The 18,368-nt window shown below is 38.3% G+C and overlaps 1 protein-coding gene across 3 annotated transcripts in view; it reads right to left on the reverse strand.

The window, feature by feature from the left end:
- The window catches only part of LOC137293891 (estrogen receptor-like), a 136,572-nt gene that overhangs the window by 59,547 nt on the left and 58,657 nt on the right, over window positions 1-18,368 (reverse strand). For all 3 annotated transcript variants that reach the window (XM_067824684.1, XM_067824683.1, XM_067824685.1), the window contains exon 3: window positions 16,959-18,294. In XM_067824684.1, the coding sequence (XP_067680785.1) occupies window positions 16,959-18,211 (1,253 nt within the window). In that variant the 5' untranslated portion in view covers window positions 18,212-18,294. The remainder of the gene's footprint in view (window positions 1-16,958; window positions 18,295-18,368) is intronic.

The raw sequence follows: 18,368 nt of genomic DNA on the forward strand, positions 1-18,368 counted from the left end.
TTTCATTACAAAACCTGACAGCCATGGCCAAACACCACCAGTAATGTAAACTGGAGCTAAAATACATAGCAACTGAAATGATAATAAAAATTTCAGCACAGAAAATGGCTTTGTGTTGACACTATCTGGTGAAATAAAACCATGAAAGAGGGCCAGTCAAACATACTTCTTGTCTTATTTGTGTTTATGATGGCACTGCAAGTGAAAGAATTCAAGACAAATAGTACTGTACATGACATATCACCAATTACAACAAATTCTTGTGGTGTGTCTAAACTGACAGTTCCATCGTGCAAATAACAATATCACAGACCTTTGTCACAATAAACTGCTTCCTGAAACTATAACAAAGATTGCCTAAGATATGCTTTATCAACTCCCAAACTTTGGAATGCCCTACCACTGGAAATCAGAAAATGTCCAACAAAAGACTCTCTTTTAACTAAAAAATGTTCTGCTCACTTCAACAAGCACCTGGGAAAACTGTACAGTTCCTGTTACATATTTTATGCCTTTAATATGTTCCTTATGTATGTATAAATATATGCTTATAGTTATATGTATGCTTCTCTTTTCATGTATTCCCCTTGTACCTAGGAAACCTACAATTCCTAGTTATATATCTTATGCTTTTAATATGTTCTCAATGTGTATATATGCTTATAATTATATGTATGCTTCTCATATCATATTGTATTTTAACATTGTACATGGTTTTAACAATCTCTCGTAACTCCACAATATATTTTGTCTGCATATCATGCTGTTCTGATTTGTGTCAATGAGATGAGACTCTGTTAAGTAATCTGTCTGTATAGAACTGTCATGTTTGATCTGGAAAACAGGCACTATATAAATCAATTATCATTGTCTATTTTCTGTGTTAAACAGTAGAAATGGCAAGAGTTACATTTAGTACCAGGTAAAGCAGCTTCTTATTCTGTGACAAATTAGCTTTATGCACATATCTCACCAGCCATAAATTAGGCAGACATTAAATGCATACGAGGTTGAACACTTTTGGCTGTCATAGAGAAAGTTAGCTCCATCTGGTGTTTAGACTGGACCAATATTATTTCGTGTTTTACAGTCTTTGTCCTCTGAAAACCTCAAGGCAGGAGGGTAACAAAAGAAAAATAAAATAACCACTCAAAGTAATATTCCCTCTGAATAATCAAAGTATTTCCTTCTTGGCAATTTATGAACAGCAAATATGGCAAAAAACAATCAAAAAATATTTCTTGTAAGTTTACATTTTTGGCCAATAAAACATTAGGATTGTATTTTTTGAGTGTGGAAAATTGCTTTCATTTTTTTTCTTATTCTTGAAAAGATATAACGGGCAGATCCATAAAACAAGAAATAAAATTGGTCTAGCCTTATCATGAACATAGAAACAAACTTAATTAAACAGTTAGTTAAATCTACTATTGCGATCCAACAGATAATGCCATGTTGACAAATACTTCTACAACCAATCGGATTAGAGACAAGTTGACAAGCAACCACTGATGCTAAACATTTTGTTGATGATGACTGGTAGCTACGTAATAATTTCCCCTGAAATCTACCATTGCAATCCAACAGACGATGGAGGTCTGAATTTGAGGAAATCTAGACTTGCTTCATTCAGGTGTTGATCACTGTAGAGAGAGCTTGACAGAAGGGAAAATAATAAACTGGTTCAATGACTGTGAGAGAGACAAACTTGACCTTTCTGATCATAAGAGGTGACCCTATGGCTGACAAGTGCCCCAAAGGCGTGGATCATTGTGGTTACTTTTAATCATTCGATTGTCCAGTCCAGATGTTTCCAGGCAACATGTTGCTGGAATAATGTTGATTACAGCACTGCACGACGAACACTCACTGAAAGCTTCGAGAATTTGTTTTTAAAATAAATACAGCAATAAGCTGATTCTCTAAGTACTTAATATGCATATTTTAAAATTATATCAAAAAGTTTAAAAAAGAAAAAATGAACATTTGGCAAAAACACTGAAGACCCACAAACCCCAACCCATAATTACGTTCACATCATACAATACTTTTCTTAGAGTTTTCCCAAGTATGGTCTTCCATGTGACACATGCAGATGAACCTTAAGCACTGGGGCTTAAATAATTATTTTTTTGTATAATTATTCATTTTGGAATCCACCAGTAACAAACCCTTAATGAAACATTACATCTTGTTATGCTGACGTATTTTAAGATAAAACAGCAAAGATTGATATTTTCACTGAATGAAATATAAGGATTGTTTTTATCTAAAAGCTACTTCCTGTTTTCAAACACAATAATGTTTTTCTTCAGATCACCAGGCTGATCAATCAGAAATTTTGATTTTTAAGTGGAATATTTTGAAATTGAATTTTTTAGATGACACATGCACTATATTTCTTCAAGATCTAATTAAATCAAAAGAACTCTGACGTTATACCAATGGAACAGTCATTCTCCACAACGGTTTTCAAAGCCCTGACAGAGAGCTATGCTGAACACCATATCCTGTTTAGGTGCAGCAGAAAGAGCCATACTTCTCAGCTCAAGGACATTCCAATTGTCGTATTCAATCCAAAAAATATTTTCACCTCATGTTAGATTAGTTCATTAGTTTTTCCTGATGTTGTGGCCAGAACAAGAACTGACACATTGTATTCCAAAAAAAAATAATAAAAATAGCAGAATAAAAAAAAATGACACCCAGAAAATTCTACACATTCATCATTTCATATTTAACTCATTTTCAAGGAACAGGACTCATGAAGGTCCAGGGTAGAATAGGCCTTCAGTAACCCATGCTTGTCATAAAAGGCAACTATGCTTGTCGTAAAAGGCTCGCTGACTTGGTCAACACATCATTGGTTCCCAAGTGCGCAGATCAATGCTCATGGTGTTGGTCACTGGATTGTCAGGTCCAGATTCAATTAGTTACAGATCGCCACCATATAGCTATAACATTGCTGAGTGCAGCGTAAAACTAACTCACTCACTCACTATTTCTCTCTCTATCACTCACTCATTCACAAGAAACAGTGTACATAATTTGTTTTAGACCAAACTGCAGATTTGAATATTTTTTTATTTTTGATGATGTGGCTAACACCTGCCCAGAACACAACCATGCTCATCAATTTGACAAGAAGTTTACTACTTAAATATCCTTAATCTCTAAGCGAGGCAGTTAAAATATGTCTAACCCTTACAAGCATGAATAAGTTGGAATACAGCATTACACAATGTTTACGATAATGATTGTATTATCCATATTACTTTTACCGCACATATCATTGTCACCACCTAAATGATTTCATGAGTATTACAGGTCTGTTATAAATACAAGCTGAAGTTGTCATTTGTGATTCCTGCAAACAATATGATGCTATGACATGTATATCTCCATAGGGCAATGTCATTCGTTTTGTGGAAACAAGCATCTCACCAACCAACAGTATCAAGTACAATACGAAACCATTAATAAAGATCAAAGAAATAAATGCATCAGTGTTAATGATAACTATATAAATATGAGATCTACATATGTATCCTATCATTATTACGTACCACTACATATACGGTCTACCGATATTTACTGGTTCAGACATGAAAACTATACACTTTGCGATACGCTGATCGAAAACTGGTATTCTGACTTGCATTCTGAAAACTTCATAGCATTTTCTTCAGGTTAAGTTTGATTTGAAGGTATGTTCTTAATTTTTGTTCAAGTGTTTCGCAATGTTTTGGATATGAATGTTATAAATCAGTGACTAGTGATCTCTGCTATGTCCTGACCAGGTCAAGTTGCTGTCTGAAATCAAAGGGTTTTTTTAGAGTGGTGAAACTAGTTCAAACCTGTAAACCACTGTGTTGATGTTAAACTGTTCTTTTCCTTGTTTCATCTATGCCAAATATACTCTACATTTTCATTTGTAATGACAAAAGTTTTCATTAAAGCTTAATCAAGCATAGTTATTTTGTAGTGCTTTTGCCTTACAGATCAAGCATTAACTAGAATATCAATAGCTTTTTTAACAAAAACTTCTTGCAGTATATTGCAATGCACATCATAAAATATCACAAAATGAAAATTCTCTGCCATACAACCCTCATTATATACCAGTATCATATCCATACACAAGTCGCTTGAATAATCTCAAACATGTGATACCTGAGTCAGGTACTGGCATCCATTGTTACTGACATCAACGTACATATGAAACACTCATCATGTTCAACATTTCCCTGAATGACCTCCATTTTCACAAAACTCAGCAGACTTGAGCGCAAAACCTTTTTTATTTGAAAGCTGCTCCAATGACTAAACATCCAACATTCAAAGAAATTTAGCATTTTAGTGTAGCTTGATTAACAACAGGATAAACATTCAACTTTGTGATGCCTTGGTATGATCCAGTACAATTATCACTCCCAATAATGTGTGGAAATGGTGCCTGATTATTAATGTATAGTATTATGTCTCGCTTCTGGAAAGACGCTCAGTATTTCTGCCTCGGTTTAAATCAACTTAATTCAACAACCCAGACAATGCACTAATCCTCCAGAATCTGTAACCTCTTGCAAAGCCATAATATTACTCTAATGCTCTTATAAAAAAAGCCATTATTATATTCCCATACTGCCTTTGTGGCCCAATGATATCCCTATGTACAGTCACATTTAAGCCTGACTGACCTGCAACAACGGTTTGTGATGCATTATGTAATAGCAAGGGACAAGCTCTATCAGCCATGTGGATTGACCATCTATTTATAGCTCGGCCACGCTGATGTAATAATAGAAGGGTACCTACCCTTGTTTTTCTGTTAAGAGTTTCAGGATAGACAAAGCATGTTCAAAATCCTCATCCTGAATAGCGGCTGCAGCCATCCCATCCCTTAGTTCCTCGATGGGTAGATGAACAGCAGGGTGGGCTGAAGCTGCACAGTGCACATGTCACAGACTTCTCCTCCAAGGTGGGTGTTCCAGTATGGATGGTGAGTGGACAGAGGGGACACTGTGTTATGTCGTGATAATAACCCAGACACGTTCAGGCAGACGAAACTGGCTGCGAGTTAAGTTGAACCTCAGCATGCATGCGCATGGTGTGCAGACAACACCACGTGCACTGACTGCGCCGAGAGCCACTCCCTAAACTTCAGTCACCCAAGCTTGCAGCCTGCCACTTGGGGTATCTCCTACAGTAGACAGTCCCCTTGTCCTAACTAGACACGATTGTGCAGTAGCCAGACAATGGGAGGCTAGAGCGGTATAATGAGGCAAGTCGAGGAAAAACCTTAAACAAAAACAGGATGTGCACAAATCATTTCCTAGCACAGAATTCCGCAATGTTGTAACAGCAAGGAGCTCCTTCACCTGGCCTCAGCCGGACAAAGCGTTATAATGAGGCTTGTATGTAGAGCTGCTCAGCACTGTGGTCACTTGGTCTGCTGGAGAACCCCAAGTGTTGGAACCCTTACTGACCAGTAGTTTGTCAACTGGAGTCCAGCAGCAGACGGTCAGCACCAGGTCCAGACCACCCCTTTGCTCCAGGATGACACAAGGTTAACTCCTGCAATAATGGGCTGCTGGCAAGCCAGACACTCTAACTGCACTCATACTGCTAGACTCTTGCACAGAAATCCAGACAGGCCTTTTTTTTCCCTTCCTGTCCTAGCAAATGTATAAATGGCCAGCCTAGAGGATCAATCTCCCTCAGACAAATCTGGGTATAAGTTACGCAACTTAAACAGCCATGTCACTTACTTAACCATTATTTAACAGCAGGCCAGCTACACACTGAACCTGGTCAACTATGATCAATTCATTTTTGCATTAGATACATTTCCTCCTGAAAATAATTTTTCAGTGACAGCTTACAGAAACTTCAGAAATGGCGTTTTCAATTACTGCAGGATGTTTTTAGATTCATGTTATATTGGATAAATGTAGTTATTAAGCACTATTAGTATTCCAAGTGTTGAGAGCTTGTAATAGACTTTCTAACACAGGGTCCGATGTTCCCAGCTTCAGTTGTTTCGCATTATAGTCAGGAGAATACTCCCACTGATATTCTGTCTATGAAATATGTAAAATTACATGAAATAATAGTTCTTAATTCTAATTATGGTAGGTGTAATATGTTGTCCAACAGACATAAACCCTCCCATTCAGGAAACCTCAGTGGCACTGCCTGGTACATCTAGTAGTTCCAGTGACTGTAGTAAAACTTTCTTATTCTGGGTGATTTCATTGGGCGGACTGACTGATAGGAATCCTGGTCTGAAAGAGTCTCACTGTAAAAACAATGTCTTGCCTGACAGGGTTTTACTACAATGTCTTCAGTGATAGGGTTTCACTGTAAACACCATGTCCATATTGACAAGATTTCCTGATATAAACAATGTCAAGACTGACAGGGTTTCACTAAAAATAATAAGACCCTATTGCCAGTGGTTTCTGTCAAGACAATGTCGAGATTGCTTGGATTTATTACAAATATAATGTCCATATAGACAAAGTTTATACAATATTCACACAGGCAGCATTTCACTGAAAACAATAGGATCCTACTGACAGAGGTTGTACTGATTTGTCGACAACCAACTTCTACATACAGTCACTGTATACCAAATGAACTTAAAGTACTAAAAGGTTGATTTATAATATGCACATATTATTTCTAAAATGCAGATGTTTTCTGTGTCAGTTGTCCAAGCCCATCTGTATGTACAGACCCCACTGTATGCAAGCTGTTCAATATGTAACTATATGCTTGCTGCATATAGTGCAAGTGCAAAATACCATATTTCCTATAATATGCATCTCTACACAACTAATAATTTAATAAACGATAGAATGATTCCTGTAAAATCACCATGTAAAAGTTGCATATTGGAGGGAGACTCTAAACGATCCTTCTCTTGGCCAGGTACTACTGTAGTGAAACCCACAACCCGGTATCACAAAGAGAAACCAGGAATCTGTATGAACAGGGATTTAAAGGCATGATCATAAGATTCTGGTGCATGTAAGGGCCACGACTCTGCAGAGAGAATTACAGTGCCCCTCTGACGAAGAAAGGGGTGGTGGGGTACTTAGTGGTAAAAACACTAGCTTACATGCTGAAGACCCGGGTTTGACTCCTACTTGGGTACAATTTGTGAAACCCATTTCTGGTGTCCCCTGCCATGTTGTTGCTGCAGTATTGCTAAAAGCAGCATAAATCCATACTCACTCACTCAGTCTGACCAACAAAGAAAGACTTCAGTGATGTTAAGGAGGAAACCACAACTAGAATCAGTAATTGATTCTCAGGCTGCCAATGCCAAAAGATTACCATCTTCAATTGTCTGTGTCAGACAAAATGTTGGGAAACATGACATAATCCAAATGACCGGATCAAACCTTCAACAACGATAAAAAATCAAATGAATTTGATGTAATTTTCATGTATTTAGATGGTAAATTATGATTACTTCAAGAAAGCATAATGTTTTTTAAATGATACTAGTAACAAAGCAAAATTCACAGGTCATGCTACACATCGTAACAATGGCAGCATAGTCAAGAACAATATATTGAAAATATGCTAAACCACAAAATGATTCATTTTGCATGAATTAAGCAAACACTGATGAATTTGTATCATTCAAAAAGGTCAAGTGTTCATCATAAAGACATGGCATGTTTCTTAATACTGACCACATGGGCATTAGTATAGGCTTGTGGTTAAAGCGTTCGCCCATCACAATGAAAGCCCAGGTTTAATTCCCCCAAATGGCTACAATGAGTACAGCTATTTTCCTGGTGAAACTCCACCCCTCCCCAACATGATATTACTGGAATATTGATAAACACGGAGTAAAACCGTACTCGTTCCCTTATGGAATGACTACAGCAACAGCAACACAGTTCTGGCCCCAGCAGGACCTCAACAGCATATTTCAGAAATTGATTAATGATCAGGAAATGTTCTACCGACAGACTGTTCTGAAATAATTACATACCCTTTTTGAATGTCTCCAAAGAAAATTAAGACAATTTACAAAAGGTCACCCAGAACATTAAAACATCAGTAAAATGTTAAGCTAATGATACCATCAGTTTTCAGAGTTTGCTAATTTACTCGTTTTCATGTTTTTTTTGTGACATGTCATTACTAGAGACTTAAAGATCAGATGAGGTTTTCAAGACGGCCATATTTGTTGAACAAAATATTCAGCAAGTCTTATTACATCTAACAGTAGTTGGGAAATTACATGCAAAAGATGGACAAATACATGTGACTTCTGCATTCAACAAATCTGCAACAAAGTGACCTTTAGAGCCTGCCATATAGCTGTTGTTTAGAAAGGTTTGTGGCGAGCCAGTCCAGAATTATCACTTAAGTAAGTTTGCATACATGTGCACAGACAAAACGTAACAACACGATCGAGTTATCGTCTTCATCTTGACAAAGGTTAACATTTTGAGAATCGACATTCACAGACCAATCAAGCTAACATCAAAGTAATTTATATATTGGCGACGAGACGCAAGTGTCGAAAAATGTCATCTTGCTTACGGTGAATATTCTTCAGACAAGAGCGAGCTACTGGTATATCCGTCTCGATTAGTTACAAGGTGACTAGACACCATTGATTGTCCAAGCCTAGTGAGACAGCCATCTCGGCACACACCGCCAATGACAACATTTGCATTAATGTCCAATCAGACACTTTACATTATGTCTAAAAGTTGCATTAAGTAAACTTTTTTGATTTGCTAAAAGTTTATAGGAGCCAGTGATGCTAAGCAGAGAGCATATGCACAAGAACTAGTTAACCCTCGATGTGCTGAAGACATCACAGAAGGTGCTTCACTTGAGGGCTGGGATTTGAGAGGGTTTGACAGATATCGAATCACGCTTTAGTTCTGAAGACTTCACTTTACCATCTTACAGATGAAATAGATTCATGAGGTTGTCTTTCCTTCCCCCTCACCTGAACACAAAATCTGTATTTTTGGGAGGAAAAGTGAATTAATTTCACCTGATTTCAGAAGGAATATTCAGCCCTGACAGACTTGCATTTTATACTGTTTTAGAACCAGATGCTGCCAGCCACATATGTGACAATTTCCCTTATCTAAAACTAGCACTACCATCTCGTTCCAGTGATAAATCTAAATTTTTTATTGATCATGAACAATACATTAACTATAATGCTCAAATTCAACACTATGCAAATCTTGTCTACTTGCTTTACTCTGTTCTGAATGTTACAACAGTCCTCATCTAGGCCATGTCCAAACATGACAGAATTGTTCTCGTGTATCTCCGAACAGGTGACCTTAAAGTTTCACAAAGGAACTTTCAATCAGCTTTCACGCTTAATATGCTTGACTTATGTGTCAAAGTGACTTGCAAAAGTCAAAGAGATGGATCAAACAAAATATCCTTTCTGTCGGCCACTCTATTCACAAGAAGGTGACATGAAATAAGCTTCCTACACTACTCATACTATATTACACCACATCAGCTTCTTATACTCACAGACTTGTCATGTCAAAAAGGTGGCTTCAACCAGTATCAAGGGAGGCAACTCCAGACAAGAATCGTATGTTCCAACTCGGCATCAGAATTGCCTCTTTACTACAAGTTTTATAGAGGACATGTAAATGCTGTCAGCAGTCACTCCCTTATTCCATCTTTCAAAAGTCTTCTTTAATTCCATGTCAGGAATAGATGAACTTCATCAGCCAACATACATTCTTTAGCACAAGTCTTCTCATTTCCATGGATTAAAGACGCTAAATAATGGCACACATTTCAAAGTACTTTCTCATGAAGACCTTATGCTTTTAATTGACATAAAGTACAAAAGAAGGAGTTCCATCATAATTCTTCATCCTGAACATGCCTCCAATAAAGGACATAAACGGTTGCACCATGTAATGTCAAACAACATATGAAACATTCAAGAAATCCATGCCATGCCCACCTCCGCAAGATACCATATAAACTAACCTATTTCTTTATTAAAAACTCTTCTAAAAGGAGAGTCATCAGGAAATGCATTGCAGAACACTTTAAAGCAGCTCAGTGGAGATATGAAGGTGTGTGTGTCTGCTTGTAGCAGCATTCAATCAAAGACTGACGTCATCCACTCCAGTTCCAGAGAACTAAATTCAAAATAACTTCACCTTATCTGAATTAAACCTCAAACCGTCTCTAAAGGTAACAAGCTACAAATAACCTGCAATACTAGAAGTAGGCTGTGGATAAAGAAGCTCTATTCAGACTTGTATGAATGGAGAAGTACACCAAGACTTCAGCCTGCCATTGATGTCAGATACTGTAGCCTTTCATAATACAGAGTAAAAAGCTTCATAACCGTGTACAACTATATTTGATGCCACGAGACGAGACGACAGATACTTTGCCCTACATACTGTGTCTGCAACAAAAGAAAACACAAAACCTTTGAGCATTTTCCCCTTTTTTGTGATATTAACTATTTTCAACACTGAAATTGATTCCCATAGCCTTTTGACTTTCTGAGAGGTTACAGACTATCTGTTGTCAATAGACGAGCCTAAGAAGTGTCATATCGGCTATTAATTCCCGCTTGCTGCGTCACCAGACGAAGCTGGCAAGTGCAGCAAGCCCCTATAGGCAGATGTGATACATGTATATCTGCGTGACTTGTCTCCACATTCACTCGCAGCTAGACTGCACTTGCTGGGACAGAGATCAATACACAGTTACCGTGTAGCAACAACCTCGGCGGCTGTGTGATCGGGTAAGTTGAAGTGTGTGCCTAGTGTCTAGTCAACCTTGCCTCTCGGCACAGCAACCACTTCCATTACACCAACTTGCTGTCTAACACCGCCTTATTAGTCAGCAAGTTGACTGTACACTGCGGGACATGTGGTGATGCGGACAGCCGGAGTGTCGCTACTTCTTAAAGATTTTTCTCTCAGGAACAGGAGGCAAACCAGCATTAATTGTTCAAGCTAGACATATTTGGTCTTGGGGCTATAGCATATGATATTCTTATTTCCAATCAACTTCATACTATTAGATGCCTCTTCAGTATCCAAATTCCATACACTTTCAATCAAAACAAACTTATTCCATGTTTTATTATATATCTCTGAACATAATAACCAGTTTGGAATTATGCCAGTAATTTCAGCAACAGCTGTGAACACTCATTAAAAGGTTTCAGTTCATAAACAGGAGAAACCAAATATATATTACATATGTGAATAATACGGTAAAAGAGTGAATGAGTGATTGATCATAGTATGGAGCTGCCAATCCTAGAAATATAATTAGGGAGAAGCAGAAATTCACACAAAGATTTACTTGTTTCACTGCAATATCTCCCAGGAACATTTACAGTGTACAAAAGTGTTAAAAGAAATGCAAATCCATTGTACAAATTGTCAAAAAAGGTAATCACATTGTTGTACAGTAAACAGTATGGTATTACCCTGCTGTACAATGTTGAAGTCAGATAAACACGTTGTACAACATTGATGATGTGATGATTCAGGTTGTATGAAAGTGTTTAGTTTAGTAGCAATCACATTGTTGAATAGGAGTGTAAAAATATTGTTATACAACATTGAATTATTGTAATCGTGCTGAACAACAGGGTCACTATAAGATTTTCCTAAACTGTGGATGAATGTGCAACATATCATACTGTACAACAGCAATGATATCAACCATACTGTACAACAGCAATGATATCAACCATACTGTACAACAGCAATGATATCAACCATACTGTACAACAGCAATGATATCAACCATACTGTACAACAGCAATGATATCAACCATACTGTACAACAGTAAGTAGTATGGTGATTAGTGAATCAGATAAACCGTTTACATATGATAATCAAATGTACTACAGTGTTAGTCACATCATCAGCACCCTGCTGCACAGCAGTGGCAAAAGAACAGTAATGGCATGTTAAATAGTCCACAAGTAAGCGTCCTTTTCATCGGAAAATCCAACATTTTTCTGTCATCCTTCCTGAGCTACAAGGCACACACAGTTACCTCCCTTTTTAAACCTCAATCAATACTTTGTCCCGTTAATGAACCTGCAACCCCATGGCTGAATACTTCATTGTAACTAACTAAATAATTCTTTAACATTATACAAAATAATATAAGCATCCAACTCAAGGGAATCATAGCTCCTGATATCGTACGGTGTACTCAAAATGTATTCCACACCAGCAAACATAAACTTCACACTTTCAGGTGTATAGGGTTGTCTACAAACACAAAAACATACAAGGGCAACTCCGTGAAATAAATGCAATATTCTCCTCATGAAAGAGTTGTTGACTTTTTCCACAAGTCTGTAGTAAGTCAATGTAAAAAGTCTGTTCACTCTGTAACTTTGGTATGCTCTGCTCTATATATACACAAACCACATGACTAAAATTGACAGAAAACAATACATACAATTAATGAAAGTGAAGAAATGTTCGTTGGTTTGTAGACTGAAATGTGCTGGACACAGACTAATGCTTACACACAAATATCCTCGAGTTCAGACAAGTGCTTCATAAAATCAACATGAAATGAAGAGTTACCTCCCCTTGACCATATCTCTTTTGAAGATACCAGTAGCTGTTGTCAGTTATATTACCTGAGGGTGTCTGGATGTTACACCATTTTCCCTTGGCAAATGTCCTAGATATACTTATTACAATCACCACGCTTCCACTGATACCGATTAGGTTACCACTATGTATACAGTGCCAAGAACCAGCTACTTAACATTTTGTTTTCCTGGTCCGAGATCATTGTCACATCATTTTCATCTTCTGGTGAGAAGGGAAAGTTATACTCACATTACCATTTCATCCTACCTGATACCCACTGACTGCTGATCTGGGACACAGTAAACAAATACAGATGCCTAGAGTAAAACCACACATGCTACTCTCCTTCAGCAGAAGAACAACCAAAGTCCTCGAGAGTCTTTGTTTTACTTTTGAAAACTTGCCATATATTTAAAAACCATGGAATTGGAAGATGAAAATAGTCTTGAACAATGTCTAGGAGTTCTAAGCCACAAGCATGTACTATTCTGAAAGTCACAGTGTCAAGGTGGTAGGAAGTCCCTGAGCAATCAACTACAAATTAACATAAATGTAAGGAACAATGTAACCATGCTGGTCAGGAGAAAATGTATTCAGAATAACCTGCCCGAGCTCCCCTATTCCCTCATTATGTCATAACTGAAACATATGTCACACAGGAACATTTTTGCATTTTTTATCAATCAGTGTCTTCTAGCATAGAATTCAAAATGTTGATAGAAAGGTTATCCATGCACAAAAATAAGTTTAGCAAGATAGCATAACAATGATATTAAACATTTCAACTTCAGGCTAAAGGTTTGAGTGGGCAATCAAAAGCAGATGTAACACAAATACATCTTTGTATGGCTCAGAGCATGGCCTGTCCAGAGTTGAGTTCAGTGCTGTATAAGTCTTACTACTGTTATTACTCAATGAGATTGGTTTTACATTTGTTATCTTTTCATCATGTAACTAACAGTTCAGTTGTCAAAAGAATAAGTAAGATGCATTTTTTAATATATTTACATTAAAGCATGTCCATAAATAATGCTGGAATATTATTTTTATTCCCTTTTGTTGGATGTTGACTAAGTCAGGAAAAATGACTAATCTCCAGCGCATCCACCTTAACCTCAACACCTTTATTAACAAGCTCTGTACATCACACTGGACCATGTACTTCTATAACAATGTAAACAGTTAACATTGTGGAAGGTGATACGAGGTCATAAACCACCTCATACACTGTTTGAAGACAACTTAGCTGAGGTCATTGTGAGGTCATCTTAAGGTCAGCATGGGGGAAATGTGAGTGTCAAGTATCTGACCATCATTGGGACATTTCATTATCTTGTGCAGGTCTCCTGGCACTAAGCCAGACATGACAGGAGACAAAACTTGCATCTAGGAATAACCCACCTGTCTGTCACCTGCCTTCACCTGTGTGGGCATTAGGAGGCCAATTATCAAGAATATTTACACCCCTTGTCATACATTACTATGTGGTTGGAGGTGATCTAGGGAAGAATATCATGGCAGCAATATCATAACACATGCCTGAGCATTTTCTTTCATCAATACAAGCTTAACATTATTCAATATCACTATGATAACGTGGAGGAACATTTAATGATAAAACCAAGATGTATACCTGATGTAAGCACAGGTAAGCACAGATAAGCACAGATAAGCACAATAAAGCACTTACCTTTCCACAAGTTGGGCAGCTGGTGCTACTGTAGACATGGTGTGATGCACAATTTGATGTCCGACAAGAATAACAACTATTTCATACTTTACAATTACAAACAACATTAGAAATTGGTATCAGTAATTTCTCATAAATGCTCAGTCATGTTGTTTGTTTGATCAATCATTATTGTGCACCACACCATTCAGCAGGAGAAAGCAAGCTAGAGAAGCAGAGCCAAGGACATGTATACTACTGACTGCAAAATGACACAAGACCTTGGGGAACATTTTCACAGTTAATATATTCAGCAAAGTTTCTGGTCCCAATTTCTCGAAACAAACTTAAGTTTTTACTTGAATATAAAACCTAAGTTTGATGATTTGAGACAACTGAATTTTTAACTCAACAGCATTTTTAAAACAAAAAAGCCCAAACAACGTAAGTAATCTATCCACCAAACTCTAAATGTCTTCTATGTCTAAGTTTAATTTCAATTTCAGTACATTGTGGGAAATGCTTTTTTTCTCAAATATGAGTGAAAACTTTAACTGAAGTCAAAACTCTAGAAAACGTGATCTGGTTCTATAGACACTTTCTTAGAATGTTCTTTTTCATTTGTAACATTGGCTATAGTTATTCTCAGATATTTTCATAGAAAGCTGAGAAACAAGGTTGAAGATGACGTCTGTCTCATTTAATAGCTGGCGATTATGTCCAAACTAGATATGCAACCCATCCCAATATACTTGTTGTATCATAACATCCACTGGAACAATAACAACACTGTAATATGATGAACTGAGCATATTGCAAACCATTGCTTTGAATTTACATTTAATGTCATTTAAACTGATTGATTACATTTTGTATTAGAGGTCATTGAGTGCATGGTCTGACATTCCGAGGAGACACTAAATAGGAATGACAATCAGCTTCAGTAGCCATGCTTTGCAATATTCTGTTAAAGAAATAACAAAGGCACACATGTTGTATAGCCATTTATTCATGATGTGGAGTGATCTCGATGAAGAAAGTTACAACACAGAATGAAATTACAAAAGATAAGAATACTGAATTATACAATTATACATGCAGAGAAAAATAAACATGTAACTGCATTCAGTGATGTGTTAGTTTTACTGTTTCAGCATACATAAAGCTTCTTAAGAGTATTTGTTCAAAGCACCAGAAAAATACCTTCTACAGCTGCAAAGTATATGTTGCCATCAACAGATTTTAAGGCTGATATGGGAGATAAGCATTCAGTGAGAGAATTAGTACCCTTAAAAGTTATAAAATCTGACAACCAGTAGTAAACAATCCTACATGTGGTCTCATCTTTGACTGATGAATGACAGGTTGCTATCATTAAACTTAACCTTTGAAGGTTGATAAGGGAGATAATCATGCAAGTTATCCCCTCAGCACTTCACACTATGCTGCAGCTCGGTTATCGAAAACTAAGATCAAACCAAAACAAATTATAAAAATCAGTCTTAACTATTTTGTTTTCAATAAAATAATACATGTGTTATTTCTGGATAATCATCTATTCTAAATGGGCTCTGAGTTAACAGGGCCCATCCAGTTGCTCCAATCCAGTCAGGTTGGGTCTTTTAACGTTTATTTGCTGCATGATGGTTCAACCAAGAGAATTAGTTCCTCAAACATTTTATGTAAACAGCTGTAAATGAAGCAGTATGTGTGGTCCAGGATGTCTTAAGTAGCAAGCTCAGCCAAAGAGAAATTTGAACTTTTCCTCTTGACCATAGTTTGCTTGTGAATAGTATTGAGTGTTGCACAACTGTAACCTGACATAACTAGTCACCCTGGACTACACACAGAGGTGAAGGGAAGAAAGCCAGAGACTACACAAGACTACTAAGCAGATGAATGAAAGATGATGCCTGGTGTGGTGAACAAAGACCACACTCCGCAGATGAAGAAAAGAAAAACTATAGAACCGATGAAGAGAGGAGGAATGATTTACCTAGAAAACAAGGGTGGGCTGTGCAGGTGAAGTACCAAAAGAGGGCTTATCTAAAAGACTACAATGGACTGTAAGACAAATATAGGAACACAGTTTATCTGGAAGACTACCATGGAAGGTACAGATGAACTATGGAAAAAGGGTTTGTCTGGAAGACTACTGTGGACTGTACAGATGAACTATGGAAAAAGGGTTTGTCTGGAAGACTACTGTGGACTGTACAGATGAACTATGGAAAAAGGGCTTGTCTGGAAGACTACTGTGGACTGTACAGATGAACTATGGAAAAAGGGCTTGTCTGGAAGACTACTGTGGACTGTACAGATGAACTATGGAAAAAGGGCTTGTCTGGAAGACTACTGTGGACTGTACAGATGAACTATGGAAAAAGGGCTTGTCTGGAAGACTACTGTGGACTGTACAGATGAAATACCAACAGAGGGCTTATCTAGAAGACTACAATGGGCTGTAAGGTGAAGTACAGAAAGGGGCCTTATTTTGATGACTACAGTGGACTGTACAGACCAACAGATGAGGTGCAGAAAGGGAGCTTACATAGAACACTACAGTGGACTGTGTAGATGAAGTACCGATAGAAGGATGATCTAGAAGACTACAGCAGACTATCCACATGGTGTGAAAAATGGCTAACTGAGGAAAGGAAAGATGGCTTACCCTAAAGGACTACCAGGTAGACTTTCCTTGCCAGAAATGCCGCTGTCTGTGGAGACGGATGACCGCGAGAGCGGAGCCACGGGAAACGCCTGGACCTGGTCGCTTAGCAGGACAGTTGGCTTGCCCCCTGTTAGGATGCTCATCACATTGGGGGTCACCTGAGTGAGCATGGTGCTCTTTAGTCCTGGGATCCCTTCACCCTGAAGAAACTGAGTTGTATCTGAGGTACATTTTGTTGAAATCCCTTGAGTGTTATTGAGGTAACGACCTGTTGAGGTCAAAAGAAGTTTATCATGGTCGCCCAGAGCAGAATGCTGCTGCCCTGTAGCTGCAAAAGCCATAAAGGCGGCCGGCAAGTTGCCGGTACTGCTGGGGCTGATCTCTGGGTGGTATTTGAGGTGATCGTCCACCCCACGGCCAAACGGAGCGCCAACCTTCTTGAGAGACAAGTCATAAGGCTCGGAGGTCGTGGTCTGGCTGTGAGGCGAACACACTGAACTGTTATCCTGTAGGTACGGAGGTAGCTGATTCACTAGAGCACTTGCCCCTGAAAATGTAGTCGAGGTACACGATCTGGTCAATGAGGTATTAGAAGGAGGTAGTTGGATCATCGACTGACAGAATGCAGGGACAACATTTGGCTGCTGCTGCTGCTGCTGCTGAGGATGCTGCTGCTGCTGCTGCTGGTGCTGCACCTGAGTGATGACTGTCTCTGAGACAAGTTGCTGACCCTGACGTTCAAGAACCTGAATATAATGCCCCTCAGTAGTTTTGGACGCCAAAACATGACCAAAAGGTGGCATGTTTTTGCCGGGCATTTTGAGAGAAAGGGTATCATGTAAGTTCTTTTCCCTTTGGGCCCTTCCTGAGGCTGAGCTAGCTGCCGTGGCATTCTTGTCAGGTCTGGGGTTGTCTAGGTGTTCTGCATTGTGGGGTGGAGATTTCCCTTTTCTTGCAGGAAGGGAGGTCTCAGGGAGGTATTCCACTTTAACAGATTCATCACGTTTTGCACAAAGTTCTTTCAAAATATGAACATGTCCCTTATTGTCATGGGCCAGTTTTTTGGACACCCCCTCCCTACCATGCTTAGACTTGGTTGGTGTTTCATCCTCCCCAGATGATGTCGGTGGTGTTGCTGCCGGGGTGGATGCTGCCGTCGCCAACTCATCCTTGGTGAGTTTGGAAAGCTCCTCTTTGGATAAAAACTGCTCAGCAGATGTAGGCCCTGATTTTGGTTTCTTTGGAGGAGGCATAGTGTTGCGAGGGGACCTATGTGCATTCTCTGCTGGCAGACCGGCGGATGATCATGTTGACATAGAGATGCAGGTCCCACAATCTGAAATCAACGAACAACCAAGAATCAACAAAACATCACAATCAATGAAACAAGAAAGACAGACAAATTGTTCC

Source organism: Haliotis asinina, chromosome 8, assembly GCF_037392515.1.
Source record: "Haliotis asinina isolate JCU_RB_2024 chromosome 8, JCU_Hal_asi_v2, whole genome shotgun sequence".
NCBI classification, from domain to species: domain Eukaryota; kingdom Metazoa; phylum Mollusca; class Gastropoda; order Lepetellida; family Haliotidae; genus Haliotis; species Haliotis asinina.